Genomic DNA, 20,769 nt, shown 5'->3' with positions numbered 1-20,769 from the left:
GGATCTGATTCCTAATAGTACTAGACTACTAGTTATGCTTTCATTCTTTTAGTATTGTATAAAAAAAATTACTCGTACAGTTTAATTTTACAAAATACTCCCTATTTATCAAAAAATCACCCATGGTTCTGGATAATTCCTTTAGGAATTTTTTTTAATAAATTGTTATGTCACACACTAGGCCACTACGGTCACCCCTTTAGCTGGAAAAACGAATGCGACATGACATGCATATGAAACAAATTGCTCCTAAATTTCACGAGTGGATCCATTGGAAATTCCTAAATTGGCGACTTTACAAGCAAAATATCTGATTCTAAGAAAGATAAATTTATTACATCTCTTTATTATACAGAAAAGATAATGCAGTGGGTCACTTAACCAGCCGAAGATATTTCGGATAGATATTTTATTCCATGAGCTCTTGCTAATTGCAAAGTGTACGATAGAGTTACAAGTTACAACCTCACTTGAATCACAATAATAATACAAATTCAAATAAATAAATAAAAATAAAATAAAATAAAATTAAAAAACCAGATCGAAAATCGAATCTAGCCCAAAACCGGAGAGATGGCATCCCACAGAATTCCACCGTCGCCGTCCGTTTTCCCGCCAAAACCCCAGGGCGGCGCAAGCAGGCCTCCTCTTTCCCTCCGGCCATGGTCTACTCGCTCCGCCTCCACAACTCTCCAATGTCACAAGATGTACGTCCCAGGTGGGTGAATATCCATCAATCTCCGATGAAATTGTTTTTCAATTTCGTATTTTAAATTCCTCCGTTAACGCCCTAGGGTTTGGGGAAGCCTCGCCGGAAGCCAAAGCAGCAAAACACCTTCACGACTTCTTCACCTACGTCGCCGTTAGAATTGTGATTGCGCAGCTTGAGGTTTTCTCCATCTCTCTCTCTATATATAATTATACATGTAGTAGGATTTGGGCGAGATTCATTTATATTGACATTATTAAATCGGTGGACGGTACAGAGCTATAACGAAGAGGCGTATGCAGATATGATGAAATTCATGGAAAATCACTCGGTCGACGACGGGGACAAGTTTTGCGCTGATTTGATGCGGGAATCATCAAATCACAAAGCTCTAGGTACAAATGCAATTATCTATGCTTAATTAACCACTCAATCAATCTACCCTGTTTTGATGATTTCTGTTCGTTTCTACTTTGCAGCTTTGCGCATATTAGAGGTCACTCACAAATCTCAAACTTAATTGAGATATTATAGTAGTTTTCTGTGATTTTGTCAACTAATTATGATTGCGGCTGTGTTTGTAAAGGTGCGATCCGCGTATTGCAAAACTGATTTCGAATGGGACAATTTACAACGATTGTCACAAAAGGTTAACCAAAAATGCTTAATTACCTAATATTTTTCCCCCTAAAATAGCAAATCTGATTGTGTGTGGGTGCAGATGGTGGAAGATCGTAATACAAAAGTGATGAGGGATTATTTATCGGAGACGACAATGAAAAGTGAGAACTAAGTGAGATCCCATGTTTGTATATTTTTTGTGTTTGTTTCTCTGTCATGTGCTTCAATGTTAGGCTGCTGCTTAGTCAAAATTCTATTCGGATTATTGATAGTTGAAAACATGAAAATATTGAAGTTCATGACATGACTTGTATAATCGTGATGAAAAATGTAACATAATAATTAGTTCAAAACAAATGGAGATGCTTCATGAGGAGCATGTGTGTTATGATTGGATAATTTATTGGTATCCTCTTGAACTTATCGTATGAAATACAAAAGGCCTAAATGGATAAGATAGAGAAGCCAATTTAGTTTGCTTGTTTGAGCCCAAATAACCTTTGTATGAACACTTGGAAAAATTATCCATAGTAAAAATGCTACGCCCAAATCGTCCAACTCCAGGAATGAGATAATTCTTTCAGGACCACATCATTAACAAGTGAATGGAATAGATGTGGAATGCAATGGAGAGTTTGACTATGAGTTGTTAGTTGGCCCATTGGGCCTAACAGCAGCAAGACCATTAGTCCACTTAAGGCCTACACGCGCCCAATTTTGGCGCATGTGCAGTGCAGTTCGGCCGACGTGGCTCATACCTGAGGTGGCAGGGGCTAGCACCATGCACATGCCCGTTCTCGCAGCCTCAGACCCAGAACTTGTTCGATATTTTTATTATGAATGCAACTGAGCTGATAAAACATTTTCATTTAATAAGGTTGGTTTACATTTTCGTGGTTAAAATGATCATTCCCTTATACTCTCTTTCTAACTATTAATATCTCTTTCTAAATTATCATTAGAAACTAAAAGAAGTGGAGTAATTTAGATTATGAGAATTTTAGGGCCACATTATTTATAAGGGAATGGAAATAATGTGGAAAGCAATAGAGAGTTTTGACCATGAGTTGTTAGTAGACCCATTGGGCTCGATAAGACCATTAACACTTCAAAAATTACTAAAAGATTGTGAATTTGATTATATGTTCCACCAAATTAAATTCACAGTAGAAATAGGCCAGTCATAGGCCAGCCATTCTATCTCCCTGCTACATCAGCAGCACTAAAAATCCACCTACCACATCAGATTTAGGCCAGTCATAGGCCAACTGCAATAAAAATAATTCAAAAACAACTACATTTACGGAATTAAATTTATGATTAAATTGCGGAATTAAATTTACGAGACATACGGGAAAATTCATTAATTGCATTAAAAAAATTACATTCATTTAAAAAAATAAATTACATAATAAAGAAAAAAAACTATCGCCGTGCAGTCTTCCATGCCCACAACTCTTCAATTATATCCTTTTTGAGTTGAATATGAGCATCCACTTGGCGCATGTCGGCATATTCCTAGAGGCGGCCGACTTCATCGAGAGGTACCCCATGTCGTACGCTAAGGGTGGTCGTTCCGTGGCTTGGACCGGCTTCATCGTCATTGGCCCAACTAGTCAGTTGTACGCCTTCGTCTTCGACGATCATGTTGTGCATGATAATGCAGGCGTACATTATTTGGGAAACGCATTTGACATCCCACAAACGCGTTGGACCCTTAATTGCCGCCCATCGAGACTGGAGCACACCAAATGCGCGCTCCACGTCCTTACGCGCCGACTCATGTCGTTCCGCAAAGTAGGCCTTCTTGTCATCCGCCGCGTGCCTGATCGTCTTCACAAAGACGGGCCACCTAGGGTATTTCCCATCCGCCAAGTAGTAGCCTATATCATGCCGGTTGCCGTTGGCCACAAATGAGATGGCTGGACCGATGCCCTGACACTTCTCGTTGAAGAGGGGCGACGAGTTGAGGACGTTGAGGTCGTTGTTCGACCCGGCTACCCCAAAATACGCATGCCAGATCCATAGTCGGTAATCAGCTACGGCCTCGAGGATCATCGTGGGATTCTTTGACTTGTAGCCGGTCGTGTAGGCCCCCTTCCAGGCAGTCGGACAGTTCTTCCACTCCCAATGCATACAATCTATGCTGCCTAACATCCCGGGGAACCCATGCTGCTCCTCGTGCATCTGCATCAGATTGTGACAATCTTGGGGGGTAGGGCTTCGAAGGTACTCCTCACCGAAAATTTGAATCACGCCCTGACAGAAAAACTTCAGACATTGCAGAGAAGTCGTCTCACCGATGTGGAGGTACTCATCCCACATGTCTGCCGCGCCTCCGTAGGCCAACTGCCTGATTGCCGCTGTGCACTTTTGGATAGGGGTGTGGCCGGGTTTGCTAGCCGCATCGTGCCTGAAGCGGAAATAAAGATATCGACGCTCCAAAGCGTCAACGATACGCATAAACAACTCCATGCGCATTCTAAAACGCCGCCTGAACATGGTTGCTGGAAACCGCGGGTCCGGAGCGAAGTAGTCGTCATATAGCCGCTGATGTGCAGCTACGTGATCCCGATCAATCACTGCTCGGCGGTGGACAACCGGTGGAGGGCGAGGTACCGCCTGCTGTTCCACCTTTCGCATGTACCGCTCCATCTCGCGGTTCATGTAGGCCCCCATAGCCTCGTTCATCTGCCGTTCGTACTCCTCAGCATCCCCACCACTACCACCGCTACCACCACCGCTACCACCCGCGTTACTCATCCCTCGATGTTGCTCTTATACAGAAATTTAGAGAGAGAGAAAACTCGTTAAAACAAGTGGTGCAAATGAAAATTAAACTAAAATTGCATATATATAGGTTTTCAAATTTTTTTTTTAAAAAAAATATGAAAATTGGCGCTGGCCGATCGGCACGCCACAATAGCGGCCAACGCATCGGCCAGCGCCCTCTAATCGGCTAGCCCACGCCAATTTTTACGCCGATTCGTCGCTGGCCGACTGCAATGGTTCGGCTAGCGATGCGAATCGGCTAGCCGACACTGTGAATGCTCTAAATAGGAAAATAAATCAGGTGGTCTAAAGTATATTGGGCTGATAAAATATACAATGCCCAGGCTGGCCCACTAATCCATTTTATTGTCCAGCTCGGCCCATTTTAAATTTTATTAGAATTAAAATTTTTTTTAGAGAGAGTGGATTGATTTCAACTATTGATCGACTTCGTGGAATGAATCCGGGATAATTACACAATTCATACAAAATATTTCATCAATATTTTAAATTAATACAAAATATTGTAAGTTTATATAAGTACAAAAAGTTTGATTATAGTTTTAATTTGGTACATTCATTTAAAAGTTTCAAACGGCATTTGTTAACTACAATGTGAGAATATTTTAAGCAAAAAGTATCATTCTTCACCATCAGTTCAAAGCTCTTTGATGGAATTTAACAATTGAGAAATAGTGTGTGTATATTAAATTTTGAAAGACAAACATATTAATTTCTTCCATATCAAAATTTCGATCTGTAGAAAATAATAAGAACATATAAATTCACAAGTTTAGAAATGCAACCAAAAATAAGTACTCCATATGATACACAACAAACTTATTATTCACTAAACTCATAATCTATTTTGAGGATTTAGTTGTTAAAAAAGAAGCAATGAACAAAATTCTAGCAATTGCACAGGAAAGAGAGATATGCACTAGATTAATTTCGGAGTGGATCAATGGCCGGAAAGAATTGAGGCCGACTGTTCATCTTCTTTAGAGCATCCGCAATGGTCGGCTAGCGACCGGCTAGCCGATTCTTTGCGCTGGCCGATCGGCTAGCCGAACCATTGCAATCGGCCAGCGCAAAATCGGCGAGCGGATCGGCGTGGGCTCGCCGATCGCTCGTCGCTGGCCGAAACGCTAGCCGATCGGCGAGCCGCCATTGTGGAGGCCCGATCGGCCAGCGATTGGCCAGCGCCGATTTTCGATTTTTTTTTTTTTTAAAATCATATATAAACGCGATTTTCGTTTCATTTTCATTTGCACCACTTGTTTTAACGAGTTTTCTCTCTCTCTAACTTTCTGTTCAAGAGCATCATCGAGTGATGGATCACAACAACGAGTCCAGTCCGGCGACGAGCGGCTCTCAGACTCCCACAGTACCCGTGGGATCTGGATGGAGGCAGATGGGCCCGGGATTTAACATCCCTTGGAATCAGATGATGGGGATGATGGCTGGTGCGCCGGGGGGGGCGATGGGGGGGAACCAGGGGGGTATGCCGGGGGGTATGCCGTGGGGGATGCCGGGCGGCGGGCAGGGGAGCGGCGGGCAGTCAGCGCCCGGGTGGGGGGGTATGTCCCAGATGCAGCAGCAGATGATGGGGATGATGTGGCAGGGGGGGATGCCGGGGGGGATGCTGCACGGCATGTATCCCGGGATGCCGGGGGGGGGGGGGTGCAGGGGTCACCGGGAGGGGACGCGGTATATCGGCCCTCGCTTGATTTTTTGACGGCTTCGTCTCACACGTCGACCCCGGTGGAGACGCAGTTCTCTGGCGATGACCTTCTGTCATTGCATGATATGAGGATCGATCTCGGGGACGATGATACTCCCGTTCGAGCGACGCCGGCCGCGCCGAGGAAGAAGACGAGGGGGAAGGGGAAGGGCAAGGCGGTCGGCGAGTCATCGCAGCCCACTGCCACCGGCCGGAGGAAGTGGACGGAGGATGAGTACGCCGCGGTGGCCAAGGGGTGGTTGGAGGTGTGCGACGATCCACTGGTTGCGAACAACCAGCGGGTCGTCAACATGTGGGCGAAGATCAGGGCTGCCTATAAGAACCACTGCCCACACGGGAAGGACTTCAGCAACGAGGAGGTCCGGAAGGGGTGGGAGCGCATCAGGGCCGCAGTGGGCCGTTTTGCGAATTTGTACGCCAACGCCCTCCGTCAGCTCAAAAGTGGGCAGACTGAGGACGACGCCCGGAGGATAGCCGCGAGTCAGTTCCCCTTGGAGGGGAAGTATAAGGAGTTCACCTTCTGGGAGTGCTTCTTGTTGCTGAAGGGCTCGGAGAAGTTCCGGGCGGGGTGCGACGCTGGGTGGCCGAAGAAGCAGCGACTTAACTATAGCGGCGACTACAGCGGCAGCAGCGGCGGATCCCACGACCTCCCCCCGGATGCTGAGGAGTTTCCATCCCCTCCTTCATTTACTGGTCGCCCCCGCCCGGTTGGACAGAAGCGGGCGCAGCGGGCTGCGAGGGGCGGATCCCCCATATCGCCCCGCGAGGTCCAGTCCTCCGCCCTCCCAGCCGCCCCACTCGAGTACACTCTCCATTCGCGTAACCAAACGCGGGCTCAGATGTTACAGGTCTTCCGAGAGTGGAAGAACGCCACTGACCCCACGGAGAAGAGGATTCTTTTCGAGATGCTCGAGAGCATGCGTGCTGATTTAGAGATCGCGACGAGGAGGCTGGGGGGTTCCGACGTGGGCTCAGATACCACGGGTGGCGGCAGCGGCGGCGGCGACGGCGGCGGCCACGAGGAGGGCGACGGCGACGGCGATGAGGAGTAGAGAGTGGCGGGGCTCGGGTGTTGAAGCCCTTTTTTTTAAAAAAAAAATCATGTACTTTTTTTTTTAAATCTTTGTACTTTTTTTTTAATGGAATGGATTATTTTTCCCGTATATGTGTCGTAAATTTAATTCCGTATATCGCAATTTTAATTCCGTAAATGTAGTATATTTTGAATTGTTTTTATTGCGGCTGGCCTATGGCTGGCCTAAATCTGACGTGGCAGGTGGTTTTTTTAGTGTTGCTGACGTGGCAGAGGAGAGAATGGCTGGCCTATGGCTGACCTATTAACCATTGCGGATGCTCTTAGACTGATGAATCACATAAATTCTCTAATTCTTTAATAATAAATACTCCATAATTTTGCAGAAAGTTGGATAATGAACAAAACTAATTGGTGTCAAAATATTTAAACGGAATGTATAAATTTAAAACACAATGAAACTTAATGTAAACTTTAAACTTTAAACTTTTTGTATGAATTGTGTGATTACCCGAACGAACCCTAATCCGTGGATCTAATCTTAATCCGATTGCAGATTTTTGAGGTACATTTTCCTTCATCGGTTGAACTTTTACCAGTTAGTTGCATTGTTTTTTGCACATTTCTTTCAATATTTTCCTTTAATTTGATAGCAACTTCTAAAAGCGCATCAGCGGCGATTCGCCCTAGCAGATCGGCGGCGTCAGCCTTCCGGGCGTCCAGCGCCGGCCTTCCCCACACTCCATCTGCCGCCGGCGAATTGACTCGCTCAGATCTCGCCGCTGCTATCGGCCCTAATGTTCCCCAGTGGCAGCAACATCTCTTCTTCCACTCTGTTCTCTGCATCCCGCCCCTACTCCTCTTCTACCCAGGTGCGTATGGTTTCGTTTTCTAATACTCGGAAATACATCATCAATTTCGTCAGAATTTCAATTTTTTGAGATGGTAGGGCTCAGCTGCTAATTTTACCTTAAACGTTGGTTGAGTAATTGTGATTTCGCTGGAGATGGCATTCCGAATTCATATGAACTCTTTCATATAAGACTGTGAGTAAATATTTGTGTCATGACTCAATCATGTGAGACTGTGACTAAATAATTTATACTTGAATGTATGCTCAAACAATATTAATAAAGCTTAAGGGAGTCTCTGATGCCTCTTCTTCATTTGACAAGTGAATATTTCAGTTTGTTTTCCGCCTCTGATATTGTCTTCCTTTTGATTATACGCCATCAAGATCTTTACATTTTGTATTATATATAGCACAAAAAATATTTTGCAGTTTTGCTATTTGGAGTGTGCGTTTCTACTCTTTTCCATTTAACATTTCTTAAGGAGAAAAATTGCAAATAAGATGGAGTTTTGTAGACACGACAACCATTTCTAGGCTTCAGAATCAATTAAAAGCTTGTTGTATGAATATGGAATTCCACTACTTTTTTTCTAGATGAAAAATTGATGAAAAATAGAGTACTACTTTAGATTGCAAAATGCAAAAATGCGTAAAAGTTCAGATGGAAATTTTTTTATAGCCCTAAATTATCTATGAAACGAATTTGAGAATCTATCATACTCCGTATTTTACTTGTTTTTCTTACTTTCAGTGTCAATAGTTAACTTTTTTTGTGGTTTTACATGGCAGCTATAGCCCTCGGGTAGTCCCCCTTGGCTCAACACAAACTCTATATATCTTTAATGACGCTGAGGAAAACTCCTCTTCCTCGGCTTGTCCTTGACAATGTCTCTTGCATGAGAAATGCACAACAGATTCTCCGCCATGTCAATGCTACTGTTCACGATGGATCAGCTCTCGTTCTATCAGGTACCAATGGCTCAGGAAAAACTACTTTGCTGCGCATGTTAGCTGGCTTCAACAAACCAACTGCTGGGCAGGTGCTGTGGAATGGCCACGACATCACTAAATCAGGTGTTTTCCATCAGTACAAGCTTCAGCTGAACTGGCTCGCACTCAAAGATGGCATCAAGGATAAATTCACAGTCCTGGACAATGTTTTATGGTTCGAGCTTCTCGAAGGAAAGGAAGGGAATTCACTGCCTGCCCTAGAGCTTATGGGGCTGGGGAAGCTAGTTAATGAGAAAGCAAGAATGCTGTCCATGGGACAGCGGAAAAGGCTGCAACTTGCGAGGTTACTAGCTATGGACAGGCCAATATGGTTGCTTGATGAACCTTCAGTCGCGCTGGATGGTGAAGGCGTGAAGTTGCTCGAGTATATCATCCACGAACATAGGAAGAAAGGGGGGATTGTCATTTGCGCCACGCATCTTCCTATTGCAATGGAGGATCCCATGGTTTTGAGGTTGCCACCAAGGTTCCCCAGAAGGATGACTTTAGTCGACATGCTCGATCGCGGTGGACCTGATTGAAACTTGCAAGATTTGCATGTTATTTTAGTTCATAAACCTGTAGCTGTGCTCGTGAAAAACTCACGTTCGTGTGCAATAGCCTGTGAATTACGTAAGATTGATAAACATTACTTGGAAAACCAGGTGAGTGAGATTTAAACATATGACATTTAGCCTCAGCGGTAGCTTATAAATTCACCCCTAATGTTCTTAGCTGCAAAAGTTCTTAATTGTTTTGTGTGCAATCTCACAATTCCATTAAACTGCATATCCCTATCCTTCAGTCAGTCTTGTCTTATGCCTTTTCACTCCACTCGAGCATTTGCTTCTTTCACCATGCTTCGTTATTGATTGAATTAAGTTACACGTTAATATAGTGAATGAGATCCCTTGCGACGATGATCATTTTAGGCCTAAGGAAGTAGATCTACTTGTCTTCGCTCGTCATAGTTCTCATGAAATTCCTTTAAGATTATGTTGCACTCACTCATGTTGCTGAAAATATTTTTTTGCTAACACTAGTTCTTTGTTTCCAACCCATTAAGCAGGTCTGCTGCATTCAGTTTTCTGTGGTTTTTTGACTCTATACATAGTTCATGGTAACTTTTGTAATAGAATATGTTGGTTATTTCCAGATCCCAGGAACTAGAGCTATTCGGTCTGTACTCTCGCATATAAATGAGGGCATTATGTTCACCATGAAATGACTCGAACTTGGATCTCGTTCTGTTTGAGACTGTTCGTCATAATCATGACTAAGGACGTTGTCGTTGCTGTTGCCGATCTCTAATAGTGGAGCTGTCTACATGGAAATGTGCTAACAAGATTGGCACAATATTCCTGTCTTTAGCAAGAAAGGAAATGAATAAAGTGAACCTGTGCTCTGCTGAAGACCGATCTCTGTCTCAAAATGTATGAATTGTTATTAAGATGCAGATTAGTTACTGCTAGGAAATAAAAATGACCATACAAAGCATGTATGAAGTTATTGTGCGATTACTATTTCATACTGTTGCTGCATTTGGTTTGCAACATTCTTCAAGTTTGGTTGGGAGATGTTATTGAGATCGGCTTGTCTACTGAGCTTCTTAAAATCTGCAAGAAAGGAGACTAGTTCCCTCTTTTTAGAACTATCATTAATGATTAACAAAAGCATTTATACGAGTAATATTGTAGGGATTGCCTGCAGGGCCCACTAATTTTAAAGAAATAAATACTGCTAAAAACATTTCATAGGATGAACAATTTTCGAACATATGATCATATATAATGATCTATTGTCAAATGCCCAACTAATCTAACAACAAAAACTATTATCAAATGCAGCCCAAAATAGATACACACTTCTATAGGACACATAACAAAGCATGGTGAATTGCCATCCATTAGATGACAAAGAAGCATATATTCATGCAGTTGCAGGTTCCTACTTCAACTACTCGAATCCGATGCTTACATTTCTGGTTGGAGCTTTCAATTTGGATAGCTTCCCTGATGATTCACCCTCGAACATAATGACCTCTGCTTTTGCTATCCTCTCTTCTAGTTCCTCTGTGCTGAAGTCATCCCTCCCACCGAGCTCGTCGAAGCCCACCTAATAATTCTCGTTCCAGGATACAATCAAGAAAATACTAATTCAACACATTAGAGGTTGGAATTACCGACCTCTGACCTTACAACATTAAATAACTTCAACGACATGCATGCTACGATGTGAAAACTATTTCTTAAACAAATATGAACATGATATAGTGGTATGACTTCATAGCATAAATTACATCTCAAGCTAAGTTTAACACCACTTTCCCTAGCATAAGAAACCTATATTTGAGAGCCTATATACAAAAACTCAGCCATTAACTAGTTACACACAAAAAGAAAATCCTCTACTCTAAGTATACCGCAACTTTGTTGGTCATGCGGCATTTACAGGAAAAGAGAAAATACTAATACTCCCTCCGTCCCCTAAAAATAGGGACTTTGGGGAGAAAAACTTGCCAACAATGGAAGTGGACTTATTTTTATGGGACATACCAAAATAGAAAAGGACTAAAGGAGACTATTGTTTGGGGACTAAGGAAGTATCAATCTTCTGCCTTTAAGATTCTATGGCAATAACACACACATATCGTAAAAATCGGTCCTTATAAGGGCATTAGCAATAGAGAGCCCTTCTCCGGAGCCCACTCAGAGCCTATCTCCATTTTTCCTGCCACGTCAGCAGGCCATCCCAGAGCCTATCTCCCTGCAATAGAGAGCCCATCCCAGAGCCTATCTCATTTCATTTCAAAAACTAAAAAAAGCATAAATATCTAAATAATATAAATAAATTACATAATAAATTCATTCTTCGATGTATTACAATATTGGAAAACAGAATACGATGAGAAACGAATTTAAATAAAACATCAACCCCTCCGATTCCAAAGTTCTTCAATCATATCACGTTGGAGTGCATGATGGGCTTCGGCTTGGCGCATGTCAACGAATGCCTAAAGACGCTCATCATCGTTGTATGGTAGACCCCGGCGATGAGACTCGCTTGCAACACCGTGGCTTGGTCCAGCAGTGTTTTCGTTGACGATGTCTGCGATTCCTTCACCTTCAGTTTCGACTATCATGTTATGCACGCATATCATGTTATGCATGATGATGCATACATACATGATATCACCGAGATCTCCAAGATAAAATAGACGCGACGGGCCTTTAACTAATGACCAACGCGCTTGGAGCACACCAAAAGCCCGCTCCACATCCTTCCAAGCGGCCTCCTGCTTTCGGCAAAATACGACCTCTTCCGTGAAGTTGGGCATCTGATCTTCTTCAAAAAAAGGGGCCACGACAGGTAGATGCCATCGGCCAAGTAGTAACCCATCTTATATGGATTGCCATTGACAGTGAAGCCGATGGCTGGGCCTAAACCCCTGCACTGCTGATTGAAGAGTGGCGAGGACTGCAGCACGTCGAGGTCGTTATTCGATCCGGCAACCGAAGTAAGCATGCCAAATCCAGAGACGTGATCAGCAATGGCTTCGAGTATGATGGTGGGGTGCGTGCCTTTGTACCCAGTTGTAAACTGGCCTCTCCATGCCGTTGGACAGTTCTTCCACTCCCAGAGCATACAATCAATGCTGCCCAACATTCCTGGGAAGTTGTGCGTTCTCCCGTGCAAATCCAACAAGAATTGCCAGCTACCGTCGGCTTCCGCAGATAGGTGTCACCGAATGTGTCTCTCACTCCCTGGCAGAAATTCTGTAGACACTCACGTCCAGTCGACTCGCCGACTTTAAGATATTCGTCGAACATATCGGCAGTTCCTCCGTAAGCCAACTGTCGTACGGCAACCATGCATTTCTGCAGCGGCGACAGACTGATCCTACCGGCGGCATCAGCACGGAGCTGGAAGTACTCATAACGCGCCGAAAGCGCATTTACAATGCGCAAGAAAAGCTCCCTCTTCATTCTGAAACGCCGACGGAAAATTGCCTCCGGATAACGTGGCTCCTCGGCAAAGTAATCCGCGAACAACCGATTGTGAGCTTCGGCGTGATTACGGAGTCCGACGACGCCGGATTGGCCTAGGGACTGCCGCCTGCTCCCGCTCCTGCCGCTGTTGTTTCAGCAATCTCCGCTACGCCACATCTGGACAATGATGGGGTTGCTCTCGCCGACATCGGAATCGGAATCCGAATCCGAATTGTGGGTGAAATTAAACATTTCTACTGAGAAAAAGTGAGAAAAATTGTGAAGTAAAGGATGTGGGTGTGTGAAATGAAGAGGATTGAGGTATTTATATAGGAGAAGAAAATCAAAAAATTAATTAAAAAAAAAGGAAAATCAGCTCCGCCATCGGCCCGAGCCTCCGCAATGGAGGCCTATCGCGGGCCGATGCGGAGCCGATAGGTGCATCGGCTTGGCCGATTTATCGGCGGAACGGCGAAGGCGAAGGGGAAGGGAGATCGGCTCCCTCTCCACTGTGGTGACCGGTGATGGCCGATTGGGGGGCTGATAAGGCTAATTTCATGCATTGGTTATGTAGTGAAAAACATCACATTTCTGCTGGATCTAACAAGTTTTGTTAAGCCAGGTGTGTGTGTAGCGCTAGATCCAGGAGATGCTGGAGGAGGATATCTAGCGAGGAGCAGGAACGGAATCACGAGGAAAAGCTAGAGGAAGGAAGCCAAAAGCTGAGGGCAATCAAGTCAATCAATACCTCGCTGGGCCCCACCTCGAAGCTTATAAATAAAGGAGTGCGCAACAAGAATGGCAGATCGGTTACACTCCACACACAGTCACGCTCTTAGCACACACACTAGGGATATGGGAAATTTGGGGTGGTTTTCGTTTTCAGGAGTCTCGTATCAGTGCATCACCGTCCCTTGAGGGCGAAGAAACAATTGTTCTCTTAATTTCTGTTTACTACTCTGTTCCGTCTCGAACTTCACTTTTGGAAGTCGAGCTTGCTGTTTTTGTTGCTGAATCAGTTTATCCGTTCTATTTACATTTGATTTACTTTGATGAAGTTAGATTTCGTGTTGATTATTATGATGCTTGCTATTTTGGTTTGTTTATTTGAGATGTTCTCTTGAATTTGTTGCTGAATATTTTAGGAGATTCGAGAATCGTGGTATTGAAGTTGTGTTCGGTTGGATTTTTGTTCTGATGCTTGGATCCGGAGTGGATTTAGCATCCGAAGTGTGGATCTGAACAGGGGAGGTGAAATTTGTGCATGAAATTATGGGAAATTTTGTTCTGCCTGGTTTGCTTCGTCTAGCAGTTTAATTTCCGTCGTTGTTTAGTTTTCTGTTAAGATTATGCCTCCGATCTACATCTGAGTTTGTTTTTCTTGATCTCTGCATTTATTTGTGTTCGTTGAAGAAGATGAAGTCATTTTCAGTTGATGCTTTAGTTAGTTAGGCTGCAGATTCGATTCTGTCCGTACTTACCTTTTTCAGAGTTTGGTCCCCACTTGTTTTAATCTCCTTGGTCTAGATATGTTCGTAGAAGTCCCAGATCTAGTAGTTGATTTGACTTAGTTCTTATGCAAAATTCATTTTCGCCTAGATCTAGCAGTTAGCATAGCGTACTTTATTTCCAAATTCACTTAGTTAAATTCCTCAACCCAAAATATGCGTGGCAGCAGCCAACCCAAAAATAGTTTCCAATTCTCTACGCATGTATTTTACGAGTCCATCTCTGTGGGATCGATCCCTACTTCCCTGTGCTAGTTTAGTATCTGTGGTTGAGGGTTTTGAAGGTTTGCTTGCGTACCAACGACCAGACTTCCAGTCTTGTGAGTCTCTAGACCTTGTGATCTAGTTGATTTACTGGATCTAGGAAGTGTGTAATTAGAAATTGATAGGATACAGCAAGCAGAAAATCAACTCTTCAAATGGCGCCGTTGCCGGGGATGGATGGCGTAGTTTGTTTATGTGTTTAGAGATTTGGTGTAAATAGTTTTAATCTTTTGAATTTCGCTTTTGGCAGTTTATGAGCAAGGGCTCAAGGTCAGGAATCTGGAGCAACCCATCTTGGTCAAGGAACGTGCAGTTGAAGTGGCAAGTTAAGGAATCAACATCCGCCATAACTACCAGATCGGGGTTGTCAACTGTAGATCCATTTCCGTTTGAATCAGGGAGTGAAGAAGAGTGGAATTCATCGGGGAAAGAGGATTCACGGTCGTCGTCAGAAACTGAGCATTCGGAAAGGGAGGAAGAGGAGTCTGTAATGGCAAACTTAGTGGACCTAGACCCAGAGATTGGTTCGCTAACTGCACATCTCGACGGAGAGCCAGCTCATGCCATAGTGTCAAATCAACGTCAGCGGTCTATTGAGATCAAGACGAATGTGCTGGGCGTTTTACCTACATTCTCTGGACGGAGGAATGAGTGTCCTTATGAGTTTTTGAACGAGTTTAGTAAGCTATGTAGCATCCAGAAAAGGCCTAACGAAACTACCGAGGAGGACTATCGCCTGCGAGCGATTCCATTTGCATTGAAAGGAGAGGCAAACACTTGGTTGCTGAGGCTTCCACCTGACTCGATCACCACATGGAGGGATTTCAAATTGGAGTTCCTGGACTATTTCTTTCCGTCCAATAAGACAAACGCTTTGAAAAAAAAAATTCAAGAGTGTAAGCAGGACTACGATGAATCTTTAAGCCAATATTGGTCTCGGTTTAAAGGCCTGCTTGACGCTTGCCCAAATCACAGGATGACGGAGGCTGAAACATTTTATCTATTCTACGAAGGGGCAAATCCTGAGTCCAAGGACTTAATGAATTCCTCGAGCGGGGGGAATTTCACCAAGAATAAGGCAAGCGAGGCACGCGAGATTCTGGGAAGATTAATCGACGCGAAGAAGGCGTATGACTGCCCGCGTGCTATCATGAGGAGAAGCTCCGCGAACACAGTTAAGGAACGAGAAGGAGAAGAGGTTAGAGACAGAATAGATCGACTGGAGAAGGCACTGCTAAATGCCATTGAAAAGAAAAATACCCCTGGGTCGACTGATAAGGAAAAAAACCCAGGTCAAGAGGAACATCAGCTTCAATTTTACAATAATCCCTCACTCGATGGAGATTTCCAAGCTCAAGTGAATGCAATGGGGAATTGGAATCAAAGTAATCAAAATACCAACTGGAACCAGTGGAAGATTAAGGAGGCACCATGGAGGGACAATCCTTGTTTCAGATGGGCTGAAGGGAACCAACAACCACAGTCACAACACCCAGGTCCAGCGGAGAACCAGCAGACATGGCCCAGCCGGAATCAGGAAGGACCACAGCATAATTCTAACTGGGCAGGGAAGCAGCAAGAGGGGCTGAACAACTGGAATTTCCGTAACCAAGGGGATCAGCATAACTGGAACAACAGGAACCAGAGCAACCAAGGGAATTCTTATGTGCCACCGCATCAGAGGAACAATTCAGGAAACAATCAAAATTTCCAACAGAGTCACCCAGGTCCAGCAACCCAGTACAACAATAATCAAGGAGGTCAGGGAAATTTTCGCCAGAACCAGGTGGTTGGAACCAATCAAAATCAAGGATTTAATCCCAGTTCAATTCAAGGTTTCCGACCACAGCGGAATCTTGATGACATGGTGCATGACCTGGTAAATTTCCAACAACACATGCAGAATAACATGCAGGCTAACAATGACGTGGTGCACAAAATTCAAGATGCCCAGCAGGAGCAGAAGTCTGCCATGGACATGCTGGCAAAGCAGATGTCCCAGTTGGCCACGTCGCTGAACGAAATGCGGGGAAATGAAGGGAAATTGCCTGCCACTGTCAAACCACCAGACCGAGCAAATATTAGTCAAATTACCTTGAGATCGGGGAAAGGCTATGAAGGACCGAAGCAAGTGATAAACGAGGAGACACCCTCACAGATGAACGGAGAAAAGGGGAATCAGAAGTCTCGAGGAGATGATCCTGGACTCAGAGAAATTCCTATACAGGATGACCTCCAGGAGGGAGATTTAAGGGGATCGATGCCTCGACTAAGTGACCCATTTTTCCTTGATCCAGAACCTGAGTTGGAACTTAAAGAGGGAAGCAGGAAGACAGGTGCAGCCCCAGCAGGGAGTTCCACGAATGCAGTAAAGCGACCCAAACCATTCCCATATCGAGGAGAAGCCAAGAAAAAGAAAGATGATACTGAGGACCTTGTGGAAATATTTAGTAAGCTGGAGATTAACCTACCCTTTTTGCAGGCTCTGAAAATACCCACCTTCAGCAAGTTCATCAAGGAATTCATAGCAGGAAAAACCAAACCTGATGGGAAGATTGTTATAGGAGAAAATGTATCCGCCGTGATACAAAAGAGGAGGATGCCGTCAAAGTGTACAGATCCAGGTATGTTCACTCTTCCTATTTCTATAGGTGATATTAAAATTGAGCATGCCATGTGTGATCTAGGTGCTTCGATAAATGTCCTACCGCTGTCAATATATAAAAAATTGGTGGGAGTCAGTTTGGTCGATACTAAAGTAGTGATTCAGTTGGCCGATAGAACATGCATATCGCCTGAGGGAGTATTGGAAAATGTCATAGTCAGAGTGCATGATTTCCTATACCCAGCTGATTTTCATGTGATAAAAATGAGGGGTAATGAATCTGCTGAGTCTAGTGGGGTGTTACTGGGGAGACCCTTCCTTCGCACCGCGAAGACTGTTATTGATGTGTTTGATGGAACCATATGCCTGGACTATCATGGGGAGAAATACACCTTCAACATTGAAGAAGCTATGAAAAAACCGCTTGATGTTGAAAACTTGCATGTTGTAGATGTAATTAACCCCCTAGTCCAAGAATATCTTGAGACTGAACTAATGCAGGAACAGTTTGACAATTCGGAGCTGAGCCAGACTGTAGAAAAGGAGGTGACAGGATGGTGTGAAACTCTTTTCACACGGGACTTGACAGATGATCAGATCAATGAAGCGATCATGGCATTCTGCCACCAGCCACTATCATTCCAATCAGCCAGGTCTGCTCAGGAGAAGAGCCTAGACGAGGGAGCGAATCTAGAGGAAATGGCGACAAGAAGTAAGGCGGAGAACCCTTTACCTCAGGAAGCCATCACACTGAAGAAGGAGTTGAAAGCTCTGCCTGAAAATTTAAAATATGCATACTTGGAGGAAGGAGAAACTTGTCCAGTGATAATTAACAGCCGCTTGACTGAAGACCAAGAGAGTGCGCTGCTGGAAGTAATAAGGAGGAACAAGAAGGCCATAGGGTGGACACTTTCTGACCTAGTTGGAATTAGCCCTGATCTTTGCATGCACCACATCAGACTAGAGGAAGGGGCAAAGGCTCGGCGTGATCCACAAAGGAAACTGAATCCAAACATGAGGGAGGAAGTGCTCAAGGAAGTTCTGAAACTACTGTCCCTTGGAATCATATACTCTATTCCAGATAGCGAGTGGGTCAGTCCGGTTCACATGGTACCTAAGAAGTCTGGAATACAAGTGGTGAAGAATGACAAGAACGAGTTGGTGCCTACTCGACTGGTCACTGGATGGAGGATGTGCATTGACTATAGGAAACTAAATGAAGCCACCAAAAAGGATCATTTTCCTTTACCATTCATTGACCAGATGCTAGAGAGGCTGGCTGGTAAACAGTATTTCTGTTTCCTCGACGGATATAGCGGTTATTTCCAGATTTTCGTGGACCCAGAGGACCAGGAAAAGACCACATTTACATGCCCTTTTGGAACTTATGCCTACCGAAGGATGCCATTTGGTCTATGTAATGCACCAGGTACATTCCAACGTTGTATGATGAGTATTTTTTCGGATCTACTAGAGGTATGCATCGAGATATTCATGGATGATTTCACTGTATATGGAGGCTCATTTGATACTTGTTTAGCCAGCCTTGACCTAGTGCTGCAAAGATGTCAAGAGAAACATCTAGTCCTGAATTTTGAAAAATGTCACTTCATGGTAACTGAGGGGATTGTTTTAGGTCATGTGGTCTCTGAAAGAGGAATACAAGTGGACAAGGCAAAGGTGGAAGTGATTGCAAAGCTACCTTACCCTACAAATCAAAAGGAAGTTAGAGGATTCCTCGGTCACGCAGGGTTTTATCGAAGGTTTATCAAGGACTTTGCAAAAATTGCGCAACCACTCACTCATTTGCTGCACAACGATGTGGAGTTCGAGTTTGATGAGGGATGCAAGAGGGCATTTCAATTGCTCAAGGAGAGACTAGTGTCCGCACCAATTATCAGGGCACCGGACTGGAATCACCCTTTTGAGATAATGTGCGACGCGAGCGATTTCGCTGTGGGAGCCGTCCTAGGGCAGAAGATAGATGGGAAAAACTACGTAATTTTCTATGCGTCCAAGACACTAAATCAAGCTCAGAAGAATTACGATACTACGGAGAAGGAAATGTTGGCTGTCGTCTACTCGTTCGAAAAATTCCGCCCTTATCTTCTTGGGTCAAAGGTTATTGTTTTCACTGATCATGCAGCAATAAAGTACTTGCTAGCTAAGAAAGAATCAAAGCCAAGGCTAATTCGATGGGTCCTACTTCTACAGGAGTTTGATTGGGAAGTAAGAGACAAAAGAGGAACAGAGAATCGAGTGGCTGACCACTTGAGTAGAATTCATCAAGGAGATACGGACGAGGCTATTCCCGATGTTTTTCCCGAAGAGCATTTGTACTATATGGACGAACCACCTAGACCGATAAGCTGGGAATCTGTCTTAGTTTTAACCGGTCCAGGAGAATCTGATCGAGGAAAGCGCGTACGTAACGCAGAACCATGGTACGCAGACCTGGCAAATTACTTGGTCACGGGAGAGGTGCCAAGTTCAGAGGAAGCCTCCCGGGCCCAGAAGATGAAGCTTAAAAGCGAAGCCAAATATTACTTCTGGGATGATCCTTATCTTTGGAAGATGTGTGCAGATCAGATAATTCGACGTTGCATTCCTGAATGGGAACAAAGAGATGTACTCCATCATTGTCACTCCTTGGCGTGTGGAGGGCATTTCGGACCAAGGAGAACCGCAAGGAAAGTTCTAGACAGTGGATTCTACTGGCCTACATTGAACAAGGATGCCTTTGAATACTGTCAATGCTGCGAAAGGTGTCAACAGACAGGGGGAATCTCGAGACGAGATGAGATGCCCCAAGTGCCCATAGTGATCTGCGAAATTTTCGATGTTTGGGGGATGGATTTTATGGGCCCATTTCCGTCGTCGTACGGAAATGCTTACATATTGGTCGCTGTAGACTACGTTTCCAAATGGATAGAGGCGAAGGCTACGCCCACTTGTGAGTCTAAAGAGGTGGCCAAGTTTCTGAAGTCAAACATTTTCAGCAGATATGGAGTTCCTAGAGCGATTATCTCAGATCAAGGAACACACTTCTGCAACCGCACTATAGAAGCGCTCATGAGGAAATACGGCGTGCATCATAGATTGTCTACACCATATCACCCCCAATCGAATGGGCAAGCTGAAGTCTCTAATAGGGAGATAAAGAGTATTTTGGAAAAATCAGTTAACACCACAAGGAAGGATTGGAGTAAACGCCTTGACGATGCTTTGTGGGCGTATAGAACTGCTTACAAGACACCAATCGGGATGTCACCTTATAGGTTGGTGTTTGGGAAAATGTGTCACTTACCCGTGGAAGTGGAGCACAAGGCATACTGGGCCATTAAGGAAATGAATATGAAGTCTGTGGCATGTGAAGAAGAAAGGAAGCTGCAATTACAGGAGCTGGAGGAACTACGGCTAGAGGCATTCGATTCAGCAATGTGGTACAAGGAAAGAACGAAGCTCTGGCACGACAAGAACCTCCGGGTCAAGGAACTTCAGGTGGGGCAGAAAGTACTTCTATTTCAGTCCAGACTCAAGCTAATGCCAGGGAAGTTGAAGTCAAAGTGGGTAGGTCCATATACCATCATTGGCCTCCGCGCACACGGAGCAGTGGAAATCCAGGGAAGTGCTCCTAACTCGGTCCCTTTTCTTGTTAATGGCCATCGATTGAAAGTCTAT

General features: G+C 44.3%; 2 protein-coding genes across 4 annotated transcripts; both read left to right on the top strand.

Annotated features, from left to right (window-relative positions):
- Positions 1 to 445: 445 nt before the first annotated feature.
- On the top strand, positions 446 to 1,729 carry RBCX1 (Chaperonin-like RbcX protein). Its single transcript, XM_048087652.2, has 6 exons — positions 446 to 718; positions 795 to 889; positions 987 to 1,104; positions 1,189 to 1,205; positions 1,296 to 1,358; positions 1,431 to 1,729. The coding sequence occupies exons 1-6, from the start codon at positions 574 to 576 to the stop codon at positions 1,500 to 1,502; spliced, it is 510 nt and encodes a 169-aa protein (XP_047943609.1). The 5' UTR covers positions 446 to 573; the 3' UTR covers positions 1,503 to 1,729.
- Positions 1,730 to 7,293: 5,564 nt separating this feature from the next.
- Positions 7,294 to 10,308, top strand: LOC125191071 (ABC transporter I family member 1-like). 3 transcript variants are annotated; one of them, XR_007171030.2, is made up of 4 exons: positions 7,294 to 7,444; positions 7,533 to 7,751; positions 8,522 to 9,387; positions 9,879 to 10,308. XR_007171030.2 is itself a non-coding variant. In XM_089058080.1 (3 exons), the coding sequence occupies exon 3, from the start codon at positions 8,575 to 8,577 to the stop codon at positions 9,262 to 9,264; it is 690 nt and encodes a 229-aa protein (XP_088914206.1). In that variant the 5' UTR covers positions 7,294 to 7,444; positions 7,533 to 7,751; positions 8,522 to 8,574; the 3' UTR covers positions 9,265 to 9,441. The 3 variants fall into 3 exon arrangements, 1 of the variants encoding a protein (XP_088914206.1); XM_089058080.1 differs by lacking the exon at positions 9,879 to 10,308 and having other exon boundaries at positions 8,522 to 9,441; XR_007171031.2 differs by lacking the exons at positions 7,294 to 7,444; positions 7,533 to 7,751 and having other exon boundaries at positions 8,570 to 8,701; positions 8,773 to 9,387.
- Positions 10,309 to 20,769: the final 10,461 nt, after the last annotated feature.

This window comes from Salvia hispanica, chromosome 5, assembly GCF_029641045.1.
Source record: "Salvia hispanica isolate PSC_SH4W2 chromosome 5, Shi_PSC_v1, whole genome shotgun sequence".
In the NCBI taxonomy this organism is placed as follows: Eukaryota; Viridiplantae; Streptophyta; class Magnoliopsida; order Lamiales; family Lamiaceae; genus Salvia; species Salvia hispanica.
This window is presented reverse-complemented; position numbering and strand designations above follow the sequence as displayed.